The sequence below is a fragment of the Eucalyptus grandis genome, chromosome 4, assembly GCF_016545825.1.
Source record: "Eucalyptus grandis isolate ANBG69807.140 chromosome 4, ASM1654582v1, whole genome shotgun sequence".
NCBI classification, from domain to species: Eukaryota; Viridiplantae; Streptophyta; class Magnoliopsida; order Myrtales; family Myrtaceae; genus Eucalyptus; species Eucalyptus grandis.
In genome coordinates, this window is record NC_052615.1 from 13,957,449 (window position 1) to 13,984,367 (window position 26,919).

General features: G+C 38.3%; 4 protein-coding genes across 4 annotated transcripts; 2 read left to right on the forward strand and 2 right to left on the reverse strand.

Moving 5' to 3' along the window:
- Positions 1-6,009: 6,009 nt before the first annotated feature.
- LOC108959196 (cytochrome P450 CYP749A22-like) lies at positions 6,010-9,044 on the forward strand. The gene is made up of 5 exons (XM_039311766.1): positions 6,010-6,358; positions 6,597-6,820; positions 7,040-7,272; positions 7,902-8,280; positions 8,502-9,044. The coding sequence occupies exons 1-5, from the start codon at positions 6,073-6,075 to the stop codon at positions 8,928-8,930; spliced, it is 1,551 nt and encodes a 516-aa protein (XP_039167700.1). The 5' UTR covers positions 6,010-6,072; the 3' UTR covers positions 8,931-9,044.
- A 7,149-nt stretch (positions 9,045-16,193) lies between these two features.
- LOC104430061 (cytochrome P450 CYP749A22) lies at positions 16,194-17,952 on the forward strand. Its single transcript, XM_039310720.1, has 4 exons — positions 16,194-16,356; positions 16,662-16,885; positions 17,131-17,357; positions 17,580-17,952. The coding sequence occupies exons 1-4, from the start codon at positions 16,194-16,196 to the stop codon at positions 17,950-17,952; spliced, it is 987 nt and encodes a 328-aa protein (XP_039166654.1).
- Positions 17,953-19,934: 1,982 nt separating this feature from the next.
- Positions 19,935-22,991, reverse strand: LOC104442692. The gene is given in 3 exon segments (XM_039311426.1): positions 19,935-20,354; positions 20,357-21,317; positions 21,348-22,991. Coding segments are annotated over 3 exon segments (2,406 nt in total). The 5' UTR covers positions 22,542-22,991; the 3' UTR covers positions 19,935-20,103.
- Positions 22,992-25,248: 2,257 nt separating this feature from the next.
- LOC120292503 lies at positions 25,249-26,518 on the reverse strand. The gene is made up of 2 exons (XM_039310721.1): positions 26,011-26,518; positions 25,249-25,697 (listed from the first exon to the last, which is right to left on the reverse strand). The coding sequence occupies exons 1-2, from the start codon at positions 26,516-26,518 to the stop codon at positions 25,249-25,251; spliced, it is 957 nt and encodes a 318-aa protein (XP_039166655.1).
- Positions 26,519-26,919: the final 401 nt, after the last annotated feature.

The window sequence follows — 26,919 nt, forward strand, 5'->3', positions numbered from 1 at the left end:
GCTGCACAGAGAATATAATTCGTCGGGCAGCTGGTCATATTGGAAAGGTCAGTGAAGTAAACATAACAAATAAAGATGGACTACCACTTAGAGCAATGAGGGCAAGGGTGGAATTGGACCTTCAACGACCGCTGAAAACAGGGCTTCTCCTTAAGGTTGAAGGCAAAAATTTCCGGTTGGACTTTAGATATGAACATTTATCTTATTACTGTTATTCCTGTGGCATACTGGGACACTATGCCACGGCCTGTAAAACCTTTCCCTGTGATGAAAATAAATTAGATGAAATCAGTTTTCTATATGGATCTTGGTTGAAAGTAGAGGCACAGGAATACAGCCCTTTCTGGCGTACCTTTTATGATACAGAGATTATCCCTGAGACCCCTCAAACTTCTTCCGCAATTATCTCTGTGCCGGACTCTGTTCATGCCGTACCTGTTACTTCAGTGCAAAAATCTATTCATGTTGTACCTGACATTTCAGTACAAAAAAATAAGGGTAAACACACTATGGAAACATCAGTCAGAGATCCTATTATCACAACAACAAACCAAGCTACTCAGGATCTTAATACCCTTGATCAACAACTCATATTGGCAAACCCCCCTGTTGCTAGTTCTTCTCAGTTGAAAAAGAAACTTAAACACTCACATCTTAATGCACGATCCGGACCTCTTAAGAAGGTAAAACGAGCTCTGCATCATGAATTTTGACATCACTTACAGGAGCAGTTTGATGAATCCGCTTTACAAGACACTCCTATTACTGAGGCAGACACGTCTGCATGTTGGGCCCTGGTGGCTGGCCCTAAAAAGCCACCAGGTGAACAATGAGACTTATAAGTTGGAACTGTCAGAGGTTGGGCAACCCCCTGACAGTTCAACTGCTTAGGGTCTTAGTGACCCAAGAAAAGCCCGATATCGTTTTTTTGATGGAAACAAAAAACCAGACTTAGCAGCTTTGGTCTATTCAATGAAAACTCAATTTCTCAGTAGGTTATATACAAGATCCAGCATGATTGGCAGGAGGTTTAGCCCTTTTTTGGACTAACAAGGTTTCTTTGAAAGTTACTTACCAGTCATCCGATATGCTAGACTCCATTTGTACTAACCTGGATTCTGGCATCACCATGCGTCTTACTTGCTTACATGCTCCTGCTCATTATCCTCTTCGACAACACCTGTGGACAGTTTTAAGACGCATCAGTAATTTTAACTCCCTTCCTTGGTTATGCACAGGGGATTACAATGAAGTATTATATCCATGGGAGAAAGTAGGGAAGTGTCCTGCCAAGTCTTACAAAATGATTTCTTTTCGTGATCTTATTAATGATTGTTATCTTATGGACCTCGGCAACAAAGGATGTGCCTTTACATGGACTAATAACAGACAGGGTGATGATATGGTAAAGGAAAGATTAGACAGAATGCTTTGCACAAAGGATTGGAGATTGGCTTACCCTCTTGCCGAAGTACTCGCCCTTCCAGCCCTCGGCTCTGATCACAGCCCTCTTCTCTTGTCTACTAAAGTACTTCCTAGTTGTAAACGGCGAAAATCTTCTATTTTGAAGCTTTTTGGCTCCAGGATATCGAGTGCCGTCCCATTATTGCTACATCCTGGACCTCTTCTCAGCTTGGAGAGGTGACACTTCCTCAAAAATTACTATCTGTTTCTATTGCATTATCCAAATGGAGTCGATCCAAATTTAGGAATGCACAAACTCAACTTTATCATCTCAAGAATCAGCCTTAGTCTCTCACCAATCAACCACATCTTCACTCAAATACCGATGTGATATCAGACCTAAAAGCAAAAATACATAACTTATGGCAGCAGGAGGAATAATTTTGGGCAATGCAATCCCAGGTTAATTGGCTTAAATGGGGGGATAGAAACACCAAATTCTTTCATGCCACTACGGTTCAACGACGACAACAAAACAAGATCAAAATGCTTCAGGATGATCAGCAAAACTGGATTTGAGACCCTACTGCTCTTAAAGAGATGACTTTTAATTATTTTCAGCAATTATATTCATCTATAGGATATAGAGACTATGGCCCAACATTAAATCTTTGTAATCAGATTGTAACAGAGGTAATGAATGAACATCTAACAGCTACAGTTACCTGTGAGGAGGTCCATACTGCAGTATTCCAATTAGGAGAAACAAAAGCTCCCGGTCCATATGGCTTGAATGGTCAGTTTTATCGAGCCCATTGGGATATCCTGCAAGATGACATAACATTAGCTGTGCAACAATTCTTTCATATAGGGATTTTATTACCGCAGTATAACCGCACTGATATTTCCCTAATTCCTAAGATCCCTCACCTAGAACGTTTAGATCAATTTCGTCCTATTAGCCTCTGCAATTTTATTTATAAGATTATTTCCAAGATTCTTGCAAACCATCTTAAACCTTGGCTGCCATAGTTGATAGCACCTAAACAAACTGCTTTTGTTGGTGGTCGCCAAATCCAGGATAATATCATTGTGGTTCATGAAGTCTTACATCAGATAAGAATTCGAAAACGCACAAAGAACTTTCATGCAGTGCTGAAACTAGACATGCAGAAGGCTTATGACCGGGTTGAATGAGATTTTCTCCGAGATTATCTCCTAAAGCTTGGTTTTCATGCTAAATGGGTCCACTGGATTTTCCAATGTATCTCTACGGTGTCTTATAGTGTCAAATTAAATGGAGAATTTCTACCATTCTTCCATCCTACCAGAGGTCTCAAACAAGGCGACCCGTTATCACCGTACCCGTTCATCCTGATGGCTAATGCTTTAACAACTCTTATCAATAATGCAGTGGACAATGGCAATCTTAAAGGTATTAAACTTAATCAATGGTGTCCCACTCTCTCTCACTTATTTTTCGCTAATGATGCCATTTTTTTCCTTGATGCGAAACTTTTGGAATGTCAGAACTTAGCTGCTGTTCTTAATGAATACTGCCTAGCTACAGGACAAGCAATTAATCGAAACAAATCAGGGTTATTTTGTAGCTCAGAATGTCCTATTGCCTTGAAAGAAAGTCTAGCTGGAGCCCTTAGATTTCCTATATTACATCAAACATGCAGATATCTAGGCATTCCTTCAGATTGGGGCAAATCTAAACGGGAAATGTTTTCTTGGCTTATGGGTCGAGTGCATTCAAAACTTGAAGGTTGGAAGGAAAAACTCATTTCAAAAGGAGGCAAGGAGGTCCTTATCAAAATTTCCTATTGCCTTGAAAGAAAGTCTAGCTGGAGCCCTTAGAGTTCCTATATTACATCAAACAGGCAGATATCTAGGCATTCCTTCAGATTGGGGCAAATCTAAACGGGAAATGTTTTCTTGGCTTATGGGTCGAGTGCATTCAAAACTTGAAGGTTGGAAGGAAAAACTCATTTCAAAAGGAGGCAAGGAGGTCCTTAATAAATCTGTTGTGCAAGCTATACCTCACTACGCCATGTCGATTTTCAAAATCCCTGCAGCTATTTGTAAAGCAATAGAACAAAAACTAGCTAAATTCTGGTGGCAGTCAGATTACAGCAAGAAAGGCATACATTGGAAGAACTGGGATTGCATTAAGAGGAGGAAAGATGAAGGGGGTTTAGGATTTCGCGACCTTATGGTTTTTAATAGAGCTCTCCTGGGTAAATAAGCTTGGCGTCTAGCCCAAAATCCTAATTCATTGTACAGCAGGCTTCTAAAAGGTTTATATTTTCCATCTCAAGATTTTTGGCATGCTGTTAAAGGTGCTAGACCCTCTTGGGGTTGGCAAAGCATTTTATTAGGTCGGGAATCTATTGCGGATAAAGTTTTATGGTCTGTTGGTAACAGCACTCAAATTAAAGTTTGTGAGGATCACTGGTTACCTAGTGGTGTCATTGGAGGTCTTGCTCCTAGGGATGAACCAATCTTGGTTGCAGGTTTTATATTATCTGATTCAAACTCATGGGATACTTCACTTTTAACTTAGCACTTTGATAGTCAAAGAGTTGAGGAGATCTTATCAATTCCTATTCGCCCTAACTGCACTCAGGATAAACTGATATGGAGAGGAACGCAGAATGGCCTTTTCACAGTCAAGAATTGCTACAATCAGCTCAGAGCCCAGCAAAACAACAATATTACTAATCAGGCCTCATCATCTTTTCAGCCACCCCGTAGATTATGGAATGCTTTCTGGAAAATTCATACTATGCCTAAATTAAGGTCATTTCTCTGGTCTCTTTGCAGTAACGCACTAGCGACTAGAGAGAATTTATATAAGCGACACATCTTGACAGAGCCAACTTGATGTATGTGTGATCATCAGGTACCCAAAACCCCAGAACATCTTTTCTTGTTATGTCCATGGACCTATGATGTTTGGATGCATCCAGATTTAGCTATCAAAAGTTCTACAGTTGATGTGCATCGCATCGAAAGCTGGTTACTACAGTTTATTGACAGCAAGAATGACTTACCGGATCTGGACACGGTTACGACTACCTCTGGCACATCTGGAAAGCCCGTAACGATTTCCTATTTCACCAAAAACAACCGGATGCTGAACGAGTTGTGCAGTTGGTAATCGCGGAGGCCCATTCCAAACGTATTTTCGCTTCACCAAAGTCGCGTCTTGTTCCAAACCAGCGTATCTTGAACCACAGATGGCACCCACCAGACCCTGGAGTCATAAAAATTAACATTGATGCAGCTTACCTTTCATCGTGCAACGCAGCCTCGGTGGCTGGGGTGTGCAGGGACTTATCAGGCCACTTGATCAACGGTTTTGCTTCTTCTATTCGTGCCTCCTCTGCCTTGCAAGCCGAGGCGATCGCTTTCAACCTCACTCTGCAATATCTGCTCCAGAGAGGACGCGAGACGGATCAGATCATCGTGGAATCGGACTGCTTGGTAATGGTGGAAGCTGTTCGTGATCCTGCAAGACGCCCGTGGGAAGTTCGATCTATCCTCGACGAAACCCTAAGATTGCTGATTCGGTGCCCTAATCTGCGACTTCTTCACTATCATAGAGAAGGAAATGTTCTAGCGGACCGAGTTGCAAAGGCCCATCGGGCCTCTTTACTCCCACCGAATTGGGTTTCTCAGCTACCCCCTTTTTTCAAGATATTGTGTTTTTTGAACTTAATGTAAATTCTATGTTGCGAGCTTAATATATGGTAGTTTCCGACAAAAAAAAAAAAAAAGTTGATAGGTACTTGTATAGAGAAATAGGATAAAATGATGATTTTGAATACCAATCTCATGCTTTATTTTCTCGATAAGATTCTAGCTTTGGTGCTTCTGTCTAAATGTTGGGGTCATCGTCCACATAATGAAATTATTTCAAAGAAGAAAAAAACAAAACATAATTAGATACTAGCGCATATATACCAATCTCATGCTTTATTTTCTCTATAAGATTCTAGCTTTGGTGCTTCTGTCTAAATGTTGGGGTCATCGTCCACATAATGAAATTATTTCAAAGAAGAAAAAAACAAAACATAATTAGATACTAGCGCATATATATATAATGGTTGGGCATCTGTGCAGCAATAAGGCCGGTGTTTACATTTTAGAAGGAACTCTGGTATTAATAATCTTCAGAATGTATATGTTCTGCCCGAGTCCAAGCTATCCCCTGGAGTCTTTCCAAAGTTTTGTTTAGAAGGAAAACTTTAGGAATGACATACGAGAGATGCAAAGACACCATTTTGGGATTTTAGATTTTATTTTTATTTAATATTGAACTTCTAAAATGCTTCACATGTTATGATTTTAGTCCATGAAAAATTTGTTATAATTTTCGAAATTGACAATAATTCCTCTTGCAAGAAATTATAAGCATTTAACAGAAGTCGCATTTCGTACGGTGTGCGATTAAGCCTAGCAGCTAAAATAAGAGAAAATATTGGGTGCAATTAATATGCCATGTCTGGAGTATTAAATGCACTTAATATTTTTCTGGCAAGTCTATATTGACTCGATAATTGGAACCACCCCTTCTGGTTGTCGACTTCCCAGCTCTGGATCACAGATTCACAGCTCTTGACTCCCTTTCTTTTCCAGATTCCGAATTTGGAAAGAAGCATGGATTTCCTCAGAAATGGTGCGCTCTTCTCATTCTGCTCTCTGGTTCTGTCTCTTTTCTTAGCTCTTATTGTCAAAATGCTGCACAAATTCTGGTGGAGACCAATTCAAATACAAAGAAAAATGGCTTCTCAAGGTATCAAAGGTCCAGCTTACAGGTTCTTCTATGGAAGCACCAAAGAGATGCTTCAAATGAAGAGGGAAGCCACAAGCAGACCCATGAGTCTTTCTCATGATATTTTCCCTTATGTCCAGCCCCACTTCCACAAGTGGACTCAAACTTATGGTAATTTAGAGTCCTGAAGTTGACTCCATTTGTTGGCGTTTAAGATCACGACATATTGTCTGTGAAGTACTTCCCACCAGCCATTTTCTGAGATGTGCCGTGATATCAATGTATACTAAGTTAATTTGTCTTTTGGATTAGGGGGATTTTGATTAGTATTTCTTATTGAGAGCAGGCATTTTTTTTTTTTTTTGACTCTTCACTCTTGGTTACTTACAAAATTTCGAAAATGTCGCAGGCAAGAATTTCTTGGTGTGGCATGGCCCTCAAGCTTTTCTAGTTATCTCGGATCTGGACATGGTTAAAAAGGTACTCAATGATAACGACCACACGTTTTCGAAAATTTTCCTCCAAGATCAAGTGAAGAAGATTGTAGGTGAGGGACTGGTGACGTCTGAAGGCGAACAATGGGCAAAGCACCGAAAGCTGGCGAATTTCGCTTTTCACGGGGAAAGTCTGAAGGTACATTTGAAACATGTTTTGTATTCTAGCCATGAGAACCTTGCTTCCAAAACTAACATAGTAGGAATTAGAAATAGGGGTGAACATGGTTCCAGGTTTTACCTTGAACCTAAGAACCAAATTGGTGGAAACATATGTGGTTTCAGGTTCCATTATATACTGGGTAATAATTTTTGTGGGAGGTAATGGACATGAGAGGGCTTTCGATTTGATTCACAGAGTATGGTTCCGGCGATGGTGGACTGTGCTCATATGATGATCCAAAGATGGAGTGATCGAGAATGCCTGGAGATTAATGTTTATGAAGAATTTAAACTGTGCACATCGGATGCAATATCGAAAACTGCATTTGGGAGCAGCCAAGTTGAAGGCAAAACTGTTTTTGAGAACGGGGTCAAGTTGGGATTGACGATGGCAAAAGCTTCTTCACAAATAAGATTACCGGGAATCAGGTAACTAATTTTTACAACATGGAAGCTAGTAGAAACAATCAGACAGGACTTCCAACGATTTTCATCCTATGTGTCGAAAATATGTCTCGAGTTTTAGCATGAATATGAAACTTTCCTAATTTGAATTAGTTTTCTAGTTAGAGTTGGTTTCCTAGTTAAATGTTTTCCTAGTATGAATATGTTTACACAAGATTTTGTGTAATTCCTTTGCGAGATTGAAAAATTATTTTGTAAAGATTTGTGGGACTAAACACTACATGAGAAGAGCTGAGAAACACCGAGAGTTTTTTAAGTAACTTAAGTATAGTTGTAACATTTATTGTTTCGCTTGATCTAGACTACAAATCTTTGCAACTCTCTTTATGGACAGAAGTTACATTTATCAAACCACGTAAATTTGGGGTTCAATTTAATTATTCTATCTATTTAATTCTTTGATCATTTATTTTTCATGACACTATGAAACGAAGTCATTATTTCTATGTGGGTCGGCTTTTTTGTTTTTCGGACTTTTACAACAGATAGGACGAAACACCGCCTGGAATTCTTGTATATCATTGTTTGTTATGCAGATGAACAAAATACTTGGGTTTTGTAATAGTTGCTTATGCGGCTTCTTGTTGTTACAGCAAGCTCTGGAAACCGACTTATGAGATTGAGGCAGAGAAACTTGAGAAAGGGTTACGTGAAGCAGTGTTAAAGATTATAAAAAGAAGACAACGGAAGATAAATTCCGGAGAGATGGAGAGCTATGGGAATGATTTCCTAGGGTTACTGTTAAAGGCTATGCACGATGTGGATGAGAACAAGAAAATCACATTCGATAATGTAATTGCTGAGTGCAAGACGTTCTATTTTGCTGGATATGAAACCTTAAGCTCCTTACTTGCATGGACAGTCTTCCTCCTCGCAGTTCACACTGATTGGCAACAAGAAGCAAGAAAGGAAGTCCTCAATGTACTTGGAGATCGAGATCCTGATTTCAATGGAATAACGAAGCTCAAGAAGGTAAGAGAAGGTGATTGTAAAAGAATTTCCATTGAAACGGGGCTAAAAATATCTATTTCCGAAAGCTGTCTGGTAATGCTTGTAATGAGTCTACTTCCACGTATGTGTCCAAATTGTTCTACGGCAATGAACAGCACAAGCTTCTTTATCTTCTTGTTTTTTTGAAGCATTTTCAATTATTCTTCTCCTCATGAATGACTCTGGCACTTGTGTGGGTGCAGATGGGCATGATCATGAACGAATCTCTCCGCTTATATCCTCCAGGAGTTGGTGTCCCTAGAAAAGTAACTAGGCAAGCAAAACTTGGCGATCTCATTCTTCCAGCAGATATAATGGTACACATACCAATCCTAAAGATTCACCACGACCCTCAAATTTGGGGAGATGATGCACATCTCTTCAAGCCAGAGAGATTCTCAGAAGGAGTTGCTAAGGCTACAAACAACAATCCTGCGATGTTCCTTCCCTTTGGCCTTGGACCCAGAAATTGCGTTGGCCTGAATTTTGCGACAGTCGAAGCAAAAATTGTCCTCGCTATGATTCTGCAGCGCTACAGTTTCACTCTCTCCCCTGCTTATGTCCACTCCCCTGTCGAACTTCACAATTCTCGCCCTCAATATGGAGTTCAGGTTATTTTCAATGCAGCATAGTGAGAACTGTGAAGATGTATTTGTGTAAGTGGTCCAAAAAAGAGGATGCATACGTGTATCCATCCTTCTGCTGTTTTCAGACTTAATCAGAACTGGGACCATCTGCTGTTTTCAGACTTCATGTGCCCTCAGTAGCAAACTGTTTAAGAACTCATATGAAGCCTTCAAAGCAGAAATTTGTTCCTTTACATGAGCGTCACTAATTTAATGATATGCGCAGGGTAAGAAGAAGACAATTTCTTGTAATTGCAGTAAAAAAAGAAATGCCATACAAGTTTTGTAATACCCATTCAAGAGCTCATCCATCCCAATCTGCAACTTCCACAAGTTCTGCAGGTCTTTGCATACCATTATGTCATTCTTTTAATCAGACTTCCTTAATTGCAGATTTTACACGCTAATAGTCCATTACCATGTTAAACATCATCAGAAAATGACCTAATTTAGGCCCACGAGCAATCTGTAATTTAGGAGATTGGCGTTTGGTGAGAAAAGCAAACTCTAAGCCAGAGGTAAAGCCTTCCCCTATTTCAGTCTTACTCCCTTTTGCTTATTTGGGAGACTGGCGTTAAAATATGATCCATTTTTTAAAGCACTAGAACTCACTAGAACTCACTAGACTACTCATGCTTAAGAATTAAGTATGCTTAATGGAGAAGGAAGAAGTCGCAGAGAAGAAAATTCTTGAAGAAGCCACAAGCTGATCAAAAGGAAGGGAACACATTAAAATAATATTATAGCTGCTGCTGGAGTCTTCAAGAGCAGGAAGCAAGCTTCAACCGGTTAAACTTGAACGTGAAGGAAAAGTTGCAGCCCACAATTGTTGACTCCTTAGCCAAGAAGAAAAGTTCAACTTCAGCTCTTGCATGTTGAAGTCAAAGGCGGTAGAGTTCAGGCGGTGGAGTCCAGTCGGCGAAACTTGTCTATAAAGAGGCAAGAGTACTCAGCCTTGTAATGAGAATGACAACTAGAAAAATGAGAGAGAACGTGAGATGAGAGAACCAAAAACTAGAAACTAAGGTTGCACATAACAAAATTTCTGAAACAAAAATTGATTTCTAGCCAGAAATCAATTTCTCAATTTCTATTCACTGACAAGTTTCTAAGCAAAGAAACCCGTTTGATAACGACTCAAAATTTCTATTTCGAAAACAAATCCGTTTGATAACAGAATAAAATTTCTATTTCTAGGAATAAAAATTGATTAGATAACAACATAGGAAATCCTCAAATACAAAATAATAGTCGAAATAATATTAAAATAACATAGGAAATCCTCAAATACAAAATAATAATCAAAATAATACTAATACATTACAAAAAGTTGAAAATACAATTTCATGCAATTTTCGGCATATTATTATCCATTGCCATTTTATTGGCAATGGTTTTCCTAAGTGTATTTATTTGGTTTCCCTCCTCGGTTAATATATTATTTGCAAGCTCATTTTGCGTGAGTTCGGACAAGTACTACGGAAGCATGAATATGGGTGCCATCAATGGCGCCTATATAACCCTCATTTTACCAAAAACTAGTATTATACGATATTATCAACAAAATAAAATTGATGGTGTAAAGGAATATGTGAGAATTCTACCTTGAAGTAACGTTTATGGTTAGGAACTAATTGGGAGAAGGTCAGTTTATTTTGATTCTCAAATTGAATCAATATAGTTGCTCATCCATAATTTCTTTATTGTTGCTCAAACCTTTAATGGCCCTTGCATAGCAAAGAGAGATTATCTTGAATCTCTTGCCTTCGAATTAAAATTCAAGATTGTGTAACAATTTAATTATTTTGATTTTACAAGAATTTTGAATCCGTAAAGGAACAAGGTTAAATTTCTAGGCACGTTTTTTATTCATCTATTACGTAAGAACTTTTTCTTCAATTGGCCATGTGCGTACCATTTCTAGGAGGAAAGAGCCCCATTATTTTTAAGTAAGCATTTAAGAACTTTGGTCGTTTTTGAAAATTGGGGACCCATTCGATTGCCTTTCATCATAGAGAGGAAGTTATAAAAAAAAAATTGAAAAAAAATGAAAAATAAAACACAAGCAAAATAAGAAAAAGAAAATTAGCAATAATTTGTGAAGTTGTGGTTATGAGTGAATTAAGTTCCGCAAGAAAGCGCAAAATTTTTTTATATTATTTGATTTCGGTTTCGATTTCTATTTCGAAACGAGAAGTTAAAAATTTCAGCTGATTTCTTCAATCTCGTTTTGCGGAAGAGAAATCTATTTCAGAAATAGAGAAATCAAATTGTGTTACCAAACGGATTTCTAATCCAAACTGTTCCGGAAACAGAAACAGAGAAATTGAGAAATAGAAATTTTGTCATGCGCACCTAAGTAACAGCCCTTCATTATCCTTTGTACCTCAAAAGTTCTTGAATAAAATTCAGTTTGTGCCTTCATTTTTTTCATTTATTTCTCAGTCCCTTGCCATATTTCATACACACTTACACACACACGCGCTTCCGCAAAATTCCAACAACTGGCAACTGGGAGCTCAAGGCTAAAAACTGAGTAAATGGAAAGAACAAAAGACCTCTCTGGGATTTTTTGGCCAATAAGGAGTTTTTCCCAATGTCTAATTTTTTTTATTTTTAATTTAACAAAAAAATTTTTTTTTTTTTTTTTGTAAAGAATTACCAACGTCGTTTGCCTTGACTAGTAATCCCTCATGTTTGCAAACTCTTTTGAAATACAACAATTTAAGTTAGCAGTCCTCGACACCTTTTGTTCCAAAAATTATCATCTTGGGTTACCAAATCTCCTCTGAGCTACTTACTTAAGTTTTTTTTTTTTTTGGAACTTTCCAACTTTTCTAATCGTGTGCGAACCTTTATTTTCATCTTTTAGCAATTTAGATTTGTCTACTCCTTTTAGAACTTACCTACTTTACTTACTATAATTTAACAACTTTTCTTGATCAAAGCTTTGTTCATTTCACGGAAATCATTTGTATTGCTTGGAATAATTAATTAATGAAAAATATTTTCATTATCAAAAACAATTTATTATAAAAATTTTAGTGAATCATAAAAATGTCTTCACTCAATCATTTTTGTAAGTGATACAAACGATCATTTAAGGAAAATATTTTTCAAATAATTCATTTTTAGTGAAACCAATAGAGCCTAAGTTGCCAACTAATTTTGGAGTGTCAACTCTTATTTGAGTTATTCACTGAGTTCATTTTTCTTTTCATTAACAACTTTTTTATGCCCTAAATTTACCAACACCAACTCTCATTACCAATGTTTTTTTTTTTAATTTATAAACTTTTCTATTGGATTACTTAATAGAAAAATGTTGGTACATTATTAAAAAAAATGTTTGTAATTTTTATATAATTGTTGGCAACTTTAGGGCGTTGGTAAGAAAGATTAATAAAAATTGGTTAGGGATGAAAAAGGCTTTTTGAAATTAAAATGAAGAGAAATTTTTTTTTTTTTTTTTTTTTTGGTAAAAGAAAAATGAAGAGAAGTTGGTAATTAGAAAAGCAAATATTGATAATGAAGTCAAGTTAGAGTTGGCAGCTTAATTGAAAAGAGTTGGCAATCACTCTTATTGAGGTTGATAATTTCTGAAGAGTGTAGGTAAATTCAAAAATTTAGTAAGCAAGACAAATAAAAATGGTAAATCAATATATTTGCTGGTAATTTAAGATGTGACGGTATCTCTGGCCAACTTGTGCTCTTGAACAACGGTAACTCATGTAAACAAATTTTACGGACTATTGACAATTGACATGTTTGTATGGCTATGGTGACAGAGTCGCGACCTCCAATCTTAGTATCTCGAGTGATGTTGAATAACTATGATTGAAGTTAAACATCTCACAGTGGGCTTGGGAATTCTATGGTAATACTCAAGAATGCAATCAACTTTGACCATCTTGCTGTCTATTTTACATGTAAGAGAAAAGACATTCAAACAATTCATTTATTCCTAAGTACATATAAGTAATTCTCACTTTGAACAATTCTAACTACACTAAACTGGTTTAAAGTTTGTATATCAAATGACGTGGTAGATTGCAAGTGATCAATTAAATAAGTGAATTATATTCAACAGCTAATAATATTCTGTCACATCATTTAATATATAAATATTGTAAATCTATCTTGGTATACATAGCATTTCTCACGTTTAGATGACTATGTTTTCATCCAATCCAAGACGGAAAAAACTTTCCTTCTCTTAACACCTACTTGGTGGTTTTTTGGGCCAAATTTTCGTTTCCTCATTTTCGTCTAATTATTCTATTCCTCTCTGACATCAACTGCCCACCACCCAACCCAGCCCACCTCGTCCGGCCACTGCTGGCCTATCCAAGTCGGCTCTGCCATGGCGCGACCACAGGACTAGCCACAATGCCCCCACTGCCGTTGGGCGACTTGGCATGGCTTTTCCATACGGTGGATGGACGGGACTCACGGTGCAGATGCCGTTGGACATGACAGGGACGTTCGCTAGTGATGGCATGAATGCGATGGTGGCTATGGTGGTGTGGCCCGTCGTGCCGGTTTGCGGGAGATGTTACTTTTGGCATCTCTCTTTTTATTAGTTTCTTATATATGTTCAAAATTATAATTGAGTCATATTCAAATGTGTAACTCACCAATAAAAAATGGCATGGTCTATTTTGTATGCCTATCGACTATCTAAGAATGTCTCCTAGCATGGATAACTACAAGTGATTTTACTTATCTGGCCTTCATTGTGTCTGTAATAAGTAAAATCATTAATAATATTGTCACACCTCAAAAACAACAAAAATGGGGGATGACACAGCTGTCTTTCGATTCAAAAGACGCAACCTCAAAGGGAAACAAATAGCTTGTTATTAAGATATATATTTCCATAATCAACAAAATGGTCAACAACTTAGAACTTGGCCAATCCAACAAACTAACAAAAATTCATACAACTAGCCAAGCTCATACCCCAAAATACTACTACCAAAAATTCCCCATTGATAATGCTCTCACCCTGCTTGCCACAAGTTGAGGGACCTAGAAAATACCACAAATGAATAGAATAAGAAACTATAGCCCAGTGAATAGGACATTCCTCCTAAGCACATCAAGCCTCGTACACATTTAAAACTCAAGGACATAACTCATTTATACCAATCCAAAGTATAACAAACTTACAAGAATAAGATAAGTTATAAATTACTTCAACCTAGATTATCTATAGCAGAATTTCTCATTCATCCATAATATCAAAACTAGTAACATTGATTTAGTTCAATAATCGAGTTTTGTCAAATTTTATGTTAATGGTTCATTCCATGCTCTATATCTATTCAAGGCTTTAGAGGCGACTCCCACGAATTTATGTTATCATATAGCACTTAGTCCTTGATCAACATATATCAATAGTATATGGTCCTAGAGGTGGATTTTATGAAATTTACATTATTATGTAGTACTTAACTATTTACTACACATATCAATAGTATAAGGCCCTAGTGTCTCCCATGCAAATTGAGTCACCATGTTGCACTTGGCCCTTAACTACAAGGCCCTAGAAATATCTCTCACGAATGTACATTATCGTGTAGTACTTAATCATTTATCAATTCATATCAAAAAATGTTTCACAATCAAATACATATAATCTTTCAAGAGTTTTTATTTCATAAATCAAATGCACAAAGTAGTACCCATAACCTTTCAGGAAAGGTTTATTGAACCGTTCTATAATAACCTAAAAGTAGTAAATACTCTATCTAACTTTATGTAGCAAATGTGTTCTTACTTCCATATATATAATATGTATGTATGTATGTATGTATGTATGTATGTATGTATTGAGTTATAATTACCTTAGTACATGGGTTTTACAAGACCAAAGAAGATACTAGTACCACTTACTTGGAAATGTCCAAAACCAAACAATAGATATTACTCAAATTATCGATCTTGTGATCCTATCAAATGAATGAGAAAGAACGTTAAAAATTGGGTAAAAGGTTATATCAATTATGAGAAGCTATACTAAGTTTAAAGGCTAGCAAAATAACTCCTATGCACTAACAAAACTCACAATTGAAGCGGACATTTAAAGTTATCCGCAACACAAAATTTGAGTAAAAAACTCGGTCATATTATAATTCTCTCCATTGAACTTCGTTTCAAGTGAGCTTGTAGTCAAAAGGAAATTGTTTTGAAGCAATAAAAGATCTCTAACTTGGCTGCCTCAAAATTAAGTCGAAAACCATCAAAATTCGGCCTGAGAGCTACTAGTCTTGCATTGCTCATCACTCACGACCAACTTCAAATTTTTGTTTTGGGCAAATCATATGTCCAAATTGAGAACGGCCTCATGACATACTAAATTATTATTTATATATATTATATATATATATATATATATTTATAGCTCAACGACTTCTTAATTGAATCTCATAGCTCAAAATCCACAAAGCCCTAAATTTGTGCCCTAAACCCAAATATTACTTTGATTAGAGGAACCGAGGGCATGAGCGCTTACTGAGCGTTGTTATGTATAGTAAATCCAGCTCGACAAGTCATAAGTGACACGTACCCAGTACCCTCTCCTTTCTTCCTTCTTCTTTCTTTTCCTCTCTCTTTTCTTTTCTTTCTCGTGAACTCCTTTCTTTTGCCTGTTTCTGTACGTGCTCTCGGTTAAACGACCTGAACATCCCACCATTGTTGATCAAGTTAACCTCTTCCCTTTTATTTTTATTTTTATTATTTTTAAAAGGTGGGTCCCACCACCTTTTGACTTTTTGACCTGGTATAAGAAAATCCAAATATTACAAATATTTACTGAAGGTGCACCTGAATCTCGTGTCCGCGTGAAATTCAAGTGCATGCACTTTGTAAATGACGACCTCCATGTGTTCATGTCGTTCATACGCTCCACTTGCACTTACATATTCGTCTAAAGTACAGCCCGAATGATTATTAAAGCTTGCTCAGACTTCTCCTAGGAAATTTAAAGAAGGTCAACTTTGTCACCTGGGGCATGATTTCTCTTATTTATAATGACTAAGCACCGGTAATTAAGCAACAAAAAAAGCTAGAAATAGTCCAATGCAAGTTGAATTCACAGCTCTCAAACACCCAGATTCTCTTCCTTTCTTTTCCTTGTTCTGAAATAATAAAATGAGCGACGTTCTTGTATCGTTATATATCTCTTTGTTTCTATTTATTTTCTTAGCTCTTGTTATCAAAATCCTGCACAAACTATGGTGGAATCCGCTTCGAATCCAAGGAAAAATGGCTGCACAAGGAATCAGAGGTCCTCCTTACGGATTCTTCCACGGAAGCACCAAAGAGATGCTTCAAATGAAGAAGGAAATCACCAAAAGGCCCATGAACCTTTCTCATGATATTTTCCCTTATGTCCAGCCTCACTTGTACAAATGGACCAAAACTTACGGTAATTTCAGCTTTTTACTTCCTCTTCTTTTGGCTTCTTTGTTTACTTGTGTTGTCCAACTCAGCTTGGGTTGAGACTATTCAATTGCTTGACTCGATTTATCCTGTTCAGATCAAAACACATCATCTGGAAAATGCATCTTTGCCATCCACTTGCTTTTCGAATGTCAAATTTCTATGAAGTTTGCTTATCACGTTGATTTGGTAGATTATTCCAGTTCCTGATCCTTATTTATAACCCGAGAAAAATGCACAAGTTTTGATCTATGCTGACTTTCTTCAATATCTCTGAAAAAAATGTGACAGGCAGGAATTTCTTGATGTGGTACGGCGCTCAGGCTTTTCTAGTCATCTCGGATCTGGAGATGGTCAAAGAGGTCCTCAACAATAGAGATGACACTTATTCGAAAGAGTTCGTCCAAGATCAGGTCAAGAAGTATATAGGCGACGGGCTTGCGACATTTCGAGGTGAAAAATGGGCAAAGCATCGTAAGCTGGCGAATTTCGCTTTCCATGGGGAAAACTTGAAGGTACGTCGGAATTAATTATGCCACTGTGACGAGGACACATGGAATATGAATCCCGAGGCACTTCAGTCCTTACTTTATTTTCCCACTGACAAGATATCCGGGTTTGAAGAACAGCATCAAAAATTGCAAGAACGATCCTTCATTTTCACGAGTCAAAACAAGATCGGATAAGAGAAATTAATTTTATTACCCCACTCATCGGGTTATGCTAATTATAGAGAGGTCTATCATGGATGGATTTGTAGGGTATGATTCCGGCAATGGTAGATTCCGCTCATACGATGCTCAAGAGATGGAGCGGCAGAGAAGGGAAAGAGATCGATGTTTATAAAGAACTAAGATTGTACGCGTCGGATGTGATATCAAAAACAGCATTTGGGAGCAGCTATACTGAAGGCAAAAGTATATTTGAGAATGTGAACAAGTTGATCCTCGTAATGGTGAATGCTTCTTCTAGTTTTCCAATACTCAGGTAAATCCACGTTTGATCTCTCTCTCTCTCTTTCTTTGGCATAGATCCAATCTGACATAGACAAAGCACTGCGGCATGCATTTCAAACTTCCGAGTTCTGGACATTAAACGAGTATGATCACGAAAACAGAGCTCATTAATTTATTTAATTCTTACCCCGCATCATAATGCGTTGGATTAGTGTTTGTAATATATGGATTGCTCGATCATTTTTGTGGATAGGAAGCTTTGGAGACCGGCGTACGAAATCGAGGGAGAGAAAATAGAGAAAGGGTTTCGTGAAGCCGTGCTAGAGATTATCAAAAAGAGGCAAGAGAAGGTGAATTCCGGCGAGCTAGAGAGCTATGGAAATGACTTTCTCGGTTTGCTTTTGAGAGCTTCTCATGAAGTTGATGAAAAGAAGAAGATAACCATCGATAATGTTGTTTCCGAGTGCAAGACATTTTACATTGCAGGACACGAGACAGCTACGTCCTTCCTCGCATGGACTGTCCTCCTCCTATCAATTCACACAGATTGGCAAGAAGAAGCAAGAAAGGAGGCCTTCAACGTGTTTGGAAATCGAGATCCTGACCTTGATGGAATACAAAGCTAAAGACGGTATGAAATTGAATGACTATAATAATTTTTTTTTTCTGGGTCAAAGACTATAATAGTTGACTTGCATCGATCTGCGTCCCATGCTTGTTCTTTGTTTCATGTTTGATACTAGGGGTAGAACAAAAATCAATGCAAAAAAATTGAATTACAGAGTGATGCCTGACCTTTTTGCGTGCAGATCGGCATGATCATAAATGAATCCCTAAGGTTGTATCCTCCAGCAACTTTTATCTCTAGAGAAGTCAATAGGCAAGCAAAAATTGGGAACTTCATTCTTCCAGCAGGCATTAAATTGCATATTCCAACTCTAAAGATTCACCACGACCCTCAAATTTGGGGAGACGACGCGCATCTTTTCAAGCCAGAGAGATTCTTGGATGGAGTCGCTAAAGCTACGAGCAACAATCCCCGACATTCCTTCCTTTCGGCCTCGGACCCAGGAACTGTGTCGGCTCAAATTTTGTCATGGTTGAAGCCAAAATCGTTCTGTCGATGATTCTGCAGCGATACGCCTTCAATCTCTCCCCAGCATATGTCCACTCTCCGGCTCAACTTCTCATCGCTTATCCCAAGTATGGAGTTCAGGTCTTTTTCAATTCAATATAACCTTACAGATGCCTCATCAACAGATTCTTCGATTCAATGAAAAGTTGTTGTTTTGAGGTTTAGTAAAAAGTCAGAGTCGGTCAAAAGAAAAAAAAAAAACCAAAGACAAAAAACAGTCATAGTAAGAGATGAGAAATCTATTCTGAGAATTACTTTGCTAGAGGGATTTCTTTCTGCAGAAAATTCGTTCCGTTCTTGTGCAATAATCAATATTAATTTTCCATGGTGTTTGACAAGCATGTATGAAGCTTAGCCGTTTTGCTTGCAGCTTCATAATGATAATGTTTGGATTGACTGAATCATTCAACTTAATAAGGACAATCAGCGTGTAAACTTATCAAACTCATCGATCCAACTGAAAATTGGGTTCGTTAGCCCGGCCCACCCCATAAAGTTTCATACTAATGCTATTAGTCCAATAAGATGGGTAAAATGTGCACGAACAACTGTCCAGCGGAACAATGCCTGCTAATTTTGCGATAACGGACGGATAATTTGGGCTGTAAGTTAAGGTATAGAGTTCACTTCTGTCAAATTGAACGAGGAGGAAGTCAATTGAAAGAGACTTCACAATTCAAGGATGTCCATGTAATAAACCATTTCTACATCCTTAATTTTCAGAAAAAAAAAAAATAAAGTGCGAGATGGGCAACAAGCCTTGGCCAATAAGCCTCGGCGACGTCCCTAGGCACTAAGTTCATTGTAGCTATTCCCCAAAAGGGTGAGTCCGTCACGACAGCCCGACGACTGTGCAAGTTTGTACAAGAACAGAGGCTCATATGAAACAACGCAATGATTGCACGGAACTGAGATAACATGTGAAAAGGCTCCTCTTATGATCTCAGGATGTCATAATTATTAACCTGTGCCTCAGTAGCATATGGTTTAAGAACTCATATATAGCCCGCTGAAAGAAGAATTTTTTTTTTCGTACGAGTGTCGTTAATCCGATAAGCGCAGAGTAAGTAGACAATATTTTCTCAAAAATACAGTAAGATAAAAATTCCACGCATGATTGTCTAGTTCCCATTCATGAACTAATCCATCCAAATCTGCAACTTCGACAAAGTTTTGCAGATTCTTTCACACCAATATTGCATACGTTTAATCAGACTTCTTTAATTGGGATATTACACGCTAATAGCCCATTACCATGTTGAAGTTCATTAGAAACATGACCTTATTTTAGGCCCACGAGCAATCTTTAGTTTAGCAGATTAGCATTTGGAGACAAAAGCAAACTCAAGCCCTACAAGGAAACCCTTCCCCTATTTCAGTTCTCCCTTTGCTCATCTGGGAGAATGGCAACGGTGAGCTCAATGCCAAAACCTTTGCCAAAGAAGAACTTCTGACGGCTAAAAGAAATGGAAAGAAACAAAAGAGCTCTCTGTGTTTTATACGTGGCAAAATCAAGCAAGACAAAACTTAGGAAGAAGATTTGACAACATTGCAATTGTCAAATGAAGTTCCTACAACACAAAAAATAAGATTCTGCAAGGAACGATGCATCCTTTGCTAGGAAAATCGACGTGCTGTTGCTTCACTTACCAACAATGAGCTTTGCTCTGGCATGGCCTTCATTGATCTGGAACTGCTCTCCAATGCCCAAGTGGGCCATCAATAGCCAAACAAAAGTTACCAGCTCGCCACCTTTACTAAGTAGCTGGGCATGCGTTTCGGCTCTACAGTGACTGGCTGCATATGATAAAAGTTCCACCCATACCCTGCTCATGATCTTCCACTTATCTTCCTTTAGCTTGTTGAGCTCTTTGGCCAAGATGCATCCATCAACAACACGGATTTGCTCCGATCACCCTTCACGTCCATCGGTTTGACGCTTGTGTCCACCTCGAGGATCTTAATGCAAGCATCCTTTAGTAAAGCCTTTTTTTCCTCTCCCTTCCTTTTCTTCTTATCAATTCCCCGTCTACTGAAGAATTTCATGGCCTCGGCGCAGGTATCTCGGTACCTAATCTGGCCAATGCCCGCAACAGCTGACATCATCTTGGGTTGCTTAACTAGGAGATATAACATGTAGTCCGATAGGATCTTACTGAATATCCTATCATCTTGGTCATCAGAGCGGGGGTTCTCATCATCGTTGTAGCATATCTCCGTATCATTGTAGCATATCTCCGTAGCAATGTGCCACAATAGAAGGCTACGGTCGTACTCGACTTCCTCGATGTATTGCATCAAATGGGAATAGTCATTCTCCCACATGCTGTCCTGGAGAACCCATTCACCTCGTGCCTCACATATTTTCCTGGCCGTCTCAGCATCGTCTGCGAATGACGCCTTTTCTTTCAACTCCTTGAATATGAACTCCCAAAGACCCTTGATGAAGGCATTCTTGGACACATATCTGCTTTCATCGAGTATGTCATCTATGCCTAATTTCTTAGAGATAAAACCAAAGATAGTTCCTGAAACGTGAGCAACCCCACCAAAGATGCTGCCCAAACATAAGCAACTAGAAATTGATTCACCGAGAGAGCGCAGATAGCACATTACCATTCCCATGATGCAGCATGGAAAACTTACAATTTCACGGAAACAGCTGCTCAAGCACCCCTGCCGTTTGGCGATTCGTGTCGGACAATCTTTCAGACAACAAGATAACAGGTTGTAAGCTGAGATTGTCTCAGACCACCTTCGGAACAGTACTGGTGTATTGTACACATCATAATAGCCATTGCCTGTATGACATTTAGTCACAACCAAATGCTTCCTCTTATCCATTATAGAGAGGAAATGCTTCCTCATATCCATTATAGAGAGGAATCGTGCACCAAAGAGTTTATCAAACAGGACTGCCATTTTGGATCTTTTCTTGATGTTTTTTATCCTAGCAACAGTCCAATCAGAGAAAACGGCCATAAAAAGAGCTATTGCATCAAGAGCAATAGCCCCATAGAGCAAGCAGTAGGTAATTCTAACATCAACCGGGTGGAATCTATTCTTCTTTAGGCAGGTGAACAACACGAGACTTACCGCAATATTTGCCAATGCAAAGAACCTAAAAATATACCCGACCATCGAATGTACCACCTGGACTTTTGTGTAGAGGACATCATACATGAAGTTGAGCTCAACCGCTATGACCTTGAAAGCTTCCTCTGCATTTTTATTCAGGAAAAACTGCCGGCTCTCATGCCGCTCGCGAAAGCTGAAGATGAGATCGACAATTAGACCCTTGAAGATTTCAAAGAAGTGATAGGCATGCCTCACGACATCGCTCTCGGTACGAATCTTTTCTTCCACGCCCTCATACATCATGGTCTTAGATTCTCTGTCAGGCTCTCCAGTGATCTTGATGGTGGCCGGGAGCTTGGCCTCCTTCCTCGACGAGTACTCATCCATAAGCTTCGCGTAGTTTGGACCCGGATCTGGGTCTTTGAGCATGGATTCCTTGAAAGTCTTCAAACTTGCAAGATACAACGCTCTAGTCCTCTCTGCATATTTGATTAAACCAGCAAGAAGCATCAGTATGGTTGGTACTAACAGCTTGTTCTGGGGCAACGATGTCTGGAGGAACACATAGGCTGCTGCAGAAACTTGGAAAATAAGGCCGAGCAAGTGCCGTAGCCAGAGGGCATTATCTTCGAGGGCAAAGGCTGTGATTGTGTCCGGACCACCAAGATGCACCAGAAGGAAAGGTGCCCAGAATGCCATGAGATCTCCGTTTTCCGCCGGAGTGGAGTCATTACCTTGACTGTTGGAAATGAGTCCTCCCGCTGGAGTGGAGCGAAAACCTTGACTGTTGGAAATGAGTCCTACCGCAAATGCAGCGGCCCAATCGGCAAGCAAGTAAGCCGACCAAACGACGAACATCATGATCATGTTGGCCGTTCTCTTCCGGGACGGTGCAAAGAAGATAAGGATGGTCTGAAGAGAGAGGCTCAGGATGATGAAGCCCCTGAGGTTCCATGTATTCCAAACCTTCCTGATGCTCGCCGGAATGGGATTGAAAGCCATGTTTCTTCTTCTGGCTGCTTGAAGTCGAGCCTTTCTAGTTACAACCTCCCTCGAGCAAATCAAGTTTCACTTGTCTTCGGAAGAAAAATTGGGGGAACTCCAAGGGAGGACAAGAAAAGGTCATTAGTCTGAGAATCCAGGAACCAGACATCTTTTTCCTGAGGTATTGATCATATTCTGTACTCTATTTGGTGAAGACTTCGCAGGTCACCAGAAGCACACCCAGCGTTTCTTTCTTTTTCCACTGAACTTTAAAGCTAAGACAATTCATAAACGACGACTTACCTTTGCCTTTCCTATGGCAGGTCTCCCGAAAGATCTATAAGAGAAAGAACAAAATGGCCCATCACTTTTGTCTTTAGGATAAAAATTAATAAAGAAGTGTTCTGCCTTATGATTGGATGAAAGCACATGCGGGAACAGGAACCCATCTCAGAATTGGCTAGAGCAGTCCATAGAATGAAATGAATAAACGACGACCCAACCAAATTTTGTGTAATGAAAAGTGCAAGTCTCCCAATATCTGTAGCAAAATAAACAACCGACTGAAGAATTTATTTATTTTTCTCTCCTCTGGTTGACCAAAACGACCTTGACTTGAGCTTGTTTTGACGTGGACAAAGACTATCCAGGTTCACATCTCTACACAATCTTTATTCTTTTCTAATTAACCTATCATAAATAATTTAATCCGAAGAAAAGAATTGCACACGTCCAACCAAGTTTTAATTTATGGATCTGTTACTCCATATTTAATTTCTTTTTAAGTTTGTATTCAAAATGTGGATAAGAAAATATTTTGAAATGCATTTTAGAATTTCGTGTGTGGAAGTATTTTCTTATTTTTATTAAGTTTAGAAATGGGCAAAAACAAATGTAAATTGAAACAAGGTTTAAATCCTTTTTATTTACAAGTTAGAGTATAATCGAAAAATTAATAACTAATACTACATTTAACGATAGGATAAAACTTTTATACTTTTAAGCATAAAAATAATGTCATTCAACTCCAGTTACTCTTAAACTATCTATTCACTCAACTGAAAGATTACAATAAATTAACAATTGAAATACAGGAAAAGATATATATATATATATATATATATATCTATTTACACGTAAATATTCTATAGATTAAGTAAGTAATAGGATATAATGGTGTCAATAAAGAAAAAAGAATGAATGAGATTTTATTTTTTTGTCCCTATTGCATTCCACACTTCAATTTTCTTCAGAGAGGCACTCCTCTCTAGCTATCCCTGATGGGAATGGCGTAGAACCAGCAAGCTGAGCACATTAAATAGCTTACTTTCGCAGCCGCCGTGAACACAATGCTGTGATTTATTATTGAATGGAAAAATGAAAATTTTGGATTAAATTGAAAAATTAAATCGTATTAAATTTATTTGACTAATAATAAAAAAAACTCTAAAATAAATATATTTTTAACAAATTTACTTTAAATTTATTTATTTAACCACCAAAAACCCCATATCTTTCATTAAATTAGATTAATACCACAAACAATCACAAAAATTATATAACTGTAACAAACAAGAATAAAATCTTAAATTATATATTAGTCAATTATCACGTATCATTCATTCAATTTTACTAATTTGATGGTAAATTTAACAAAATGTAACATAAAGTAAATTTGTCACAAGTATATTAGTTTGAGATAAATTTATTAAAAATGTATCAATTTGAAATTTTGATTTTAAATAAATTTATTATAAATGTATTAATTTGAAATTTTCAAAGACTTATCCCTTAATCTTTCTTATTATATTTGAGGTACGACAGAAACCCATTATCACAAATATCTTGGGAACAGGACAACGACGAGGGCGACGACCCCGAGGGCGACTAACATTCTATATTCCAAGTCTTCGTCAACAGAAAGAAAAAAAAGAACATTTTCTTTTATCCATCATTGTACTCACGTTTACAGAAACAAAAAGAAACAGAGGTGTGGAAATCTTCTTACCTTTACTAAAGGGAGCCAATCATAACTTCCTATATAGACAAGAATTGGATCCAAAAACAAGAAACCTACTTAACCAACATAACCATCAAATAGGAAATCAACTCCAATTAAGAAAAATCATGTAAATGGTGAAAATTTTATTTTCGGCCTCAAACTTGTGACATATCTCAACACAAACAATTCACACTATTTGAGATGATTTCATGTTCCGATTTACCTTGCCTTTTGAATTAGTAACAATATGGCTTAGTATGTTTCGAAAAGATGAAGTACACAATTACGCTTCAAATTGATTCCAGCAGGAAACCTCCTGTCTACAAACATCGGTGTTGGTGTCTTCCATGCTAAGGTACTGCAAGTTTCTCTCGAGACAAATGATGAGAACGCAGAGGAAAAACTCACTCTAGTCGTGTCAACAGCTAGACTTCATAAGAAATCGACCGCATTCTTGGTTTCATTTCAATCAATCAAAGTGACTTTGAATCTCTTGAATTAGTTAAAACTCTGAATGTGTCATGCGTGCTGACAAGATCAGGCATTCTGGATAAAAAAGCCATCCACTACTCTTTCTTGCACAATTAATGAATGAACCGAGCATGAAAAGAAATCTCGTTCCAACAAGTCAACTCCAGTTTCTGGAAATACAGATTATCAAAATCAAAAGACAAGTGTTTCTCGTGATGCTAAAGCAAACAGACGTTACAATGAACAACGAAGCTACACTATTCCTGCAGAAATCGCAATTTCTGCAGATCCCTCCTGAAGTTGTTTTTTCATAATCTGACCCATGACTTTGGCAGCTAATGGAATGCCGGCACATCTTCTGTAGACCTCTTCTTTCAGTTTTTCATCATGTGGGGGATCATTTCGACCGTGACCTTCCTTAGCTGAATCTCGAAATATTGACCAGCAAACTTTATCGTCTGAAAGTGGCATGATCCTATGCAGATTCTCCTCGCCAACCATTCTCACAGCCAATTCCGCGTTCCTGGTTGTGATGATGACTGTGCCTCCATACCCTTTTGGGAATCCATAGGCAAGGCGGTCTTCCCATTTATCGCCATGGACCAAGTGGGAACCCAATTCATGGTACCACTCCTCGTCCTCACGAGCATTATCCAGAACAATAAGATATTTCTTCCCCCAAAGTTGCTGATGAAGCAAACCTACAATTCCCCTCAGATTACGAGCAGAAAATGCAGAATCAATGGTTTCCTCTTCAACACCTAGATGTGTCAACATTCTCTTGATTATTGCCACCTTTTGTTCCTCATCAGGCTGCCTCGACATGCTCACCCAAATTCTAGGACAGTACTTTTGTTCTTCTTCCTCGTTGGATTTCTTCATTTTTTTCTTCCTTGTTCAGTTTCTGCGTTGACTCTTCCTTGTTCGTCTTCTTTTGCTCTTCCTTCTTGTTCGATTTCTTGATCTCTTTCTCTGCTTCTTTGTCAAAGAACAGTTGGCATAGTGTTGTTTTACCAATCCCGCCCCTCCCAACTATGGCAATCGCCTTGAATTGCTCAGCACTTTTTTTCTGGACTAAAGATTCCAGCAACTCAATTTCGACCTCGAATCCTTTGAACTTCTGCAGATGTTGCGACCAACCCGAAACTTGAAGGAAGCTACCTTTGCCATTCGATGAGCTTTCTTCGGTGTTACCCTGTGGAGTGTTGTTACTCCCACCTGTGTTCGGGTCAGGAATCCCCTGCAGATCCTCCTTGATCTTATTCAGACTCCTCCTAATCTGAATGTTGGCAATGATTTGCTTCTTGGATAGTGACTGGCACTCAGTCAGGACATTGTTGAGGGAGTAAAGATTGTCCCTGATAGATTTCTCATCCTGTGTGGACGACTTCAGCTTTTCCTCAATCAGAGTCCTCAACTCCTCTAGCTGACCCGAGAAGGCTATTCTCGATCGCTTTCCGTCTTTAGGCTGAAGCCCCTTCCTCAACTTATCCAGTAAAAAATCTTCAATCTCCCGAGCCATATCAACTTCTTAAAATGCTTCAAAAGATTTTCTTTATGAAGGAACTCGTGCTCAGCTCTTTGTAGGTAAAATTTTGTCCGATAAGTGACCACAGAACACAGAACCAGAAGGGTTCTGTTCTGTTTCCGTGGATTTCTGCGCAGAAGAGAGGCCGAAGCTCACCTAACAAGACCTCTCAAGAAGTTGATGTTGCACACGGAAGCCTTTTTCAACTTTAAAATGTCCTAGACAGCTCGAGAGACGACAAACGTGAATTTAATAAGAGGCATCCCCTCAATCTCAACTACATCGAGAGCCTGTTCTATATTATCTTTTGCTGGATTGGACCAGGTGTATACGAATTCGTATATGCCTATGTGTGTGTATTGTATGTATGTATGGATGATTCATGCCTGAGACTG

What these genes read in the sequence shown, in the direction of transcription:
- LOC108959196 (XM_039311766.1), top strand. Translation starts at nt 6,073, where the DNA reads ATGGATTTCCTCAGAAATGGTGCGCTCTTCTCATTCTGCTCTCTGGTT. An exon ending in ATAAGATTACCGGGAATCAG is followed by an intron (nt 7,273 to 7,901) that starts GTAACTAATTTT and finishes TTGTTGTTACAG; the next exon opens with CAAGCTCTGGAAACCGACTT. An exon ending in GAATAACGAAGCTCAAGAAG is followed by an intron (nt 8,281 to 8,501) that starts GTAAGAGAAGGT and finishes GTGTGGGTGCAG; the next exon opens with ATGGGCATGATCATGAACGA.
- LOC104430061 (XM_039310720.1), top strand. Translation starts at nt 16,194, where the DNA reads ATGGCTGCACAAGGAATCAGAGGTCCTCCTTACGGATTCTTCCACGGA. An exon ending in CAAATGGACCAAAACTTACG is followed by an intron (nt 16,357 to 16,661) that starts GTAATTTCAGCT and finishes AAAATGTGACAG; the next exon opens with GCAGGAATTTCTTGATGTGG. An exon ending in TCCATGGGGAAAACTTGAAG is followed by an intron (nt 16,886 to 17,130) that starts GTACGTCGGAAT and finishes ATGGATTTGTAG; the next exon opens with GGTATGATTCCGGCAATGGT.
- LOC120292503 (XM_039310721.1), bottom strand. Translation starts at nt 26,518, where the DNA reads ATGGCTCGGGAGATTGAAGATTTTTTACTGGATAAGTTGAGGAAGGGG. An exon ending in AGTTGGGAGGGGCGGGATTG is followed by an intron (nt 25,698 to 26,010) that starts GTAAAACAACAC and finishes GGGGAATTGTAG; the next exon opens with GTTTGCTTCATCAGCAACTT.